General features: G+C 30.9%; 1 protein-coding gene across 3 annotated transcripts; it reads left to right on the top strand.

Moving 5' to 3' along the window:
* The first annotated feature begins 1,268 nt into the window (after positions 1-1,268).
* On the top strand, positions 1,269-3,211 carry LOC107792745 (dof zinc finger protein DOF2.5-like). Of its 3 annotated transcripts, none has more exons than XM_016614975.2 (3): positions 1,269-1,495; positions 1,986-2,194; positions 2,474-3,211. In XM_016614975.2, the coding sequence occupies exons 1-3, from the start codon at positions 1,472-1,474 to the stop codon at positions 3,069-3,071; spliced, it is 831 nt and encodes a 276-aa protein (XP_016470461.2). In that variant the 5' UTR covers positions 1,269-1,471; the 3' UTR covers positions 3,072-3,211. The 3 variants fall into 3 exon arrangements, with proteins under 3 accessions (XP_016470461.2, XP_075102880.1, XP_075102881.1); XM_075246779.1 differs by having other exon boundaries at positions 1,271-1,394; XM_075246780.1 differs by lacking the exon at positions 1,269-1,495 and adding an exon at positions 1,530-1,818.
* Positions 3,212-3,557: the final 346 nt, after the last annotated feature.

Genomic DNA, 3,557 nt, shown 5'->3' with positions numbered 1-3,557 from the left:
AGCGCTCCATTTAAATATTATAGTAGTAGATTTGAAAAAGAAAATAACAAATGACATTTTGTTATTCTAGAAACATCAATTATTTTTTTAGAAAAAGATCAGTTTGACAAAACGATTAATTTATTGGACCGGAGGGTGTAATATAGAAGTATTTTTAGCCCACTAATTATAACCCTTTCAAATATGATGATAATAAATATTTAAGTATAAACTGGAGCTTAGCATCAAGAGAGGGGATATGGAGCCCCTTTCAACCCTAGTCCAAGCTAAAAGGTGGTGAAATATATCACTCAGTTGAGCTTAATTAGTCATGTAGGATAATACTAAACTTTAAGCTATACATATTTTTATAATTAGAGTTTATATTTTATACATGTACTGATGGAATAAAAATTATTTACATAATCAAGCCACGTAAAAAGAAATTATAGGCAATTCCCTTTGATAATTGATTGATTAGTATCATAAAATAATGGTAACTAACCACCTTTAATATGTTAAATTGCACTTGTAGTATACAGTAGCCGAAGCGAGAAAATTCAACAAGGGTGTATAAAATTCGAACATCCTTTACTAGTGGGTTGTGCAAGGATATTTAAAGTCTATTTTTTTAATCAATGACAAGTAAATTTTTACCCTATAAACAATATAATTTTTTAGCGAATGGTGTTTAGTTGACCATCCTTGACCACACATAGTTCTGCCCCTAGTAGTATATATACAAAAATCATGTATACTAATAGTATATATAACTTAAATGTTTAATGATATCGATGGTTATGTACATCTACTTGAGATGCTAGGATATCTTAGTCATTTGCTTTCTTTATTCATGGGCGGAGATAGCATAGGAATTGCGGATTTGGTCGAACCCAGTAAATTTGGTTTAAATCTTGTATTTGTAGATCTTAAAAAATTTATTGAATATGTATAAATTGTTAATTTAAAATCCATTAACTTTGATTTAAACCCTATATTTATCTTATAATAGTCATTCACTATAATTTTTCTTTATTTAGTCTATGACAACAAATACACATTGGCATAAATAAACGAAAGATAACTTAAAATGAAATGACAAGAGAATGATGAGAATCAGAAGACCCCCATCATAGGGTCAAAAAGTAGAAACCCACTACAGGACATCCATTCATAATTCCACTCACAATGTTTAAAATAAGATTGAATACACTATCCCTGACGAAATTTGGACATAATTTCACACCCAAAAATAACAATAAAGTATACTGGTTTCACAAGGTGTAGTCAAAACAAACATATCCCCTTTTCTTTTCCATCATCCAAAAAGTAAACCAACCCATAAAAAGCCAACTCACAAACAACTCAAAACATTCTTTCTTCCTTTAAACTAAGGACAGCTCCAGACAAAGCAGGTGAAATATTTGTTCTTGAGAGGACATCAGCCATTGCTTTTTTTTCTCTTGACTTTTTTTGCTTATTTTCCCCATTTATGGATACTACACAATGGACTCAGGTGGGTACAAAATTAAGTTCATTTTCTGCATATTAATTACTTGTTTTCTAGAAAACAATTATGGATTTTCTTGAATTTCTTTTGGATGTGCATCCTTGTCGATTAAATCCTTCTTTTTTTTTTCTTAAAGATGATTTTATCTTCATGAAATGATGTTCAATCCTGAGCTTCAATTAGAATTTTTTTAAAATTTCTTCTAATCCTATATGTAAACTATGTAAAAAAAATAATTAAAGCGTTCATTCTCTTTAAACATCAAGTACTGCACTTTTTCTTTCTTCCTCCTTTATACATGATATAAGAGATAAAGCATAGGGAAAAAGGTGATCTTCGTTATTATTATTGTTTACTTTTCAGTTTCCTTCAATTTAATTTCAAAGGTGAAAGTAGTTATCCAGAAATTGTGTCATTTATTTTCACACTAGCCCTTTTTCGCTTTTGATCTTCTTAACCTACTTTGTTTCTCCTTTTTGTGATTGTTAATTTTTAGGATATTGGACTTGTAACATCTATGGCTGCAGAAATAGATCCTCCTAATGTTACATGTTCAAGGCCATCTTCTACACTGGAAAAAAAAGTCAGACCACAAAAAGATCAAGCCGTAAATTGTCCGAGGTGCAGTTCAACAAATACCAAGTTTTGTTACTACAACAACTATAGTCTTACTCAACCAAGATACTTCTGCAAGACTTGTCGAAGGTAATATTCACTATTAAAAAAAGTGGAATTAGCAACGAACTTCGTCACTACTCTATATATAGCGCTCGTAGCGAACAAATTTTTTTAATAATTTGTCGCTAATCCATTGATAAATAGGACTAGCGTTGAATTTTTCTATTTAGCTACAGAATTTGTCTGTCGTTAATTTTTATTTTTTTTAGTAGTGATTGTTGAATTGTGTGACCAACTAATCTAAAAGTTTAAACTGTGTTAGCGATATCACACGTTTAGTTACTAAATTATATTATGTCTCGACAGGTATTGGACAGAAGGGGGCACTTTAAGAAATGTTCCGGTCGGAGGAGGTTCAAGGAAGAATAGAAGATGTTCTTCTTCTTCATTATCATTATCATCATCATCACAAAATTTTCCTGATTCGAACCCTAATCCAAGTCTTTCTCATCAAAACCCTAATTATAAGATTAATCTTGGAAATAGCCAAGATTTTAATATAGGGCTCCCATCTATTATACATGATCACAATTATTTCCATGGTGTGCCGGATTTTCTTGAATTTCCTAAGATGGACAGGGGCAATAATGGAAATAATCAGCCCTTAAGTTCAACCTCAAGTACTACTCCAACTTCAACAATGGATTTGCTTAGGACTGGAATTGCCTCAAGAGGGTTAACTTCATTTATCTCAACACCAACACCGGATTTAAACGCTTTGTACACATCAAGTTTTTTAAGTGGAATTCAAGAAAATAATGCAAAAATGATGTTCCCATTCGGTTTCTTGAATAAGCAATTGTCGGGTACAAGTGTTGAAGCTGAAAATTATAATCAGAGTAAGGGGCAAGAGAATTCAAGTGCTGGATATTGGAATGGAATGTTAGGTGGAGGATCCTGGTGAATAAACGACATTATGAAAAAATCTAAACTGTATAATTCTTTTTTCCATTTTAATATTTTTCTATCTTTTGACATGCTTTGATCATTAATTTGTTTGGTGATGCTTGGAGCTAATTAGATAAAAGATAGATCTGGTTTCAATTGTGCTTCTCTTTACTCTTTCATCACTTGAACATATGGAATTGTTAATTTCATTAGCTTGTGCAAATGAACTTAATTTTTCGATAAGCATGATTAAACCTTTTTCTTGTTCGTTCTCTTCTCTTATATTTTCTTTCTACGTACTCTCATTATCCAGAGAAGGGTTTGATACTTCTACACTTGCTAACACTAGGCCATGCTGATAGAATTTGTACACTGTCATATAAATTTCTAAACAATTAGTGTAGTTTAACTGATTATAATACGTTATTTATTCTATCTAGGTCATTAATTATATCAAATTTGTTATGAATTATTACATATTATTGCAAAGTTAATTTAACGT

This window comes from Nicotiana tabacum, chromosome 23 (assembly GCF_000715075.1).
Source record: "Nicotiana tabacum cultivar K326 chromosome 23, ASM71507v2, whole genome shotgun sequence".
Classification (NCBI taxonomy): Eukaryota; Viridiplantae; Streptophyta; class Magnoliopsida; order Solanales; family Solanaceae; genus Nicotiana; species Nicotiana tabacum.
This window is presented reverse-complemented; position numbering and strand designations above follow the sequence as displayed.

Bases quoted from the DNA above. Each gene is read 5' to 3' on its own strand.
- LOC107792745 (XM_016614975.2), top strand. From the start codon at position 1,472: ATGGATACTACACAATGGACTCAG. The intron at 1,496-1,985 runs GTGGGTACAAAA...GTTAATTTTTAG, and splicing joins ATACTACACAATGGACTCAG to GATATTGGACTTGTAACATC. The intron at 2,195-2,473 runs GTAATATTCACT...ATGTCTCGACAG, and splicing joins TTCTGCAAGACTTGTCGAAG to GTATTGGACAGAAGGGGGCA.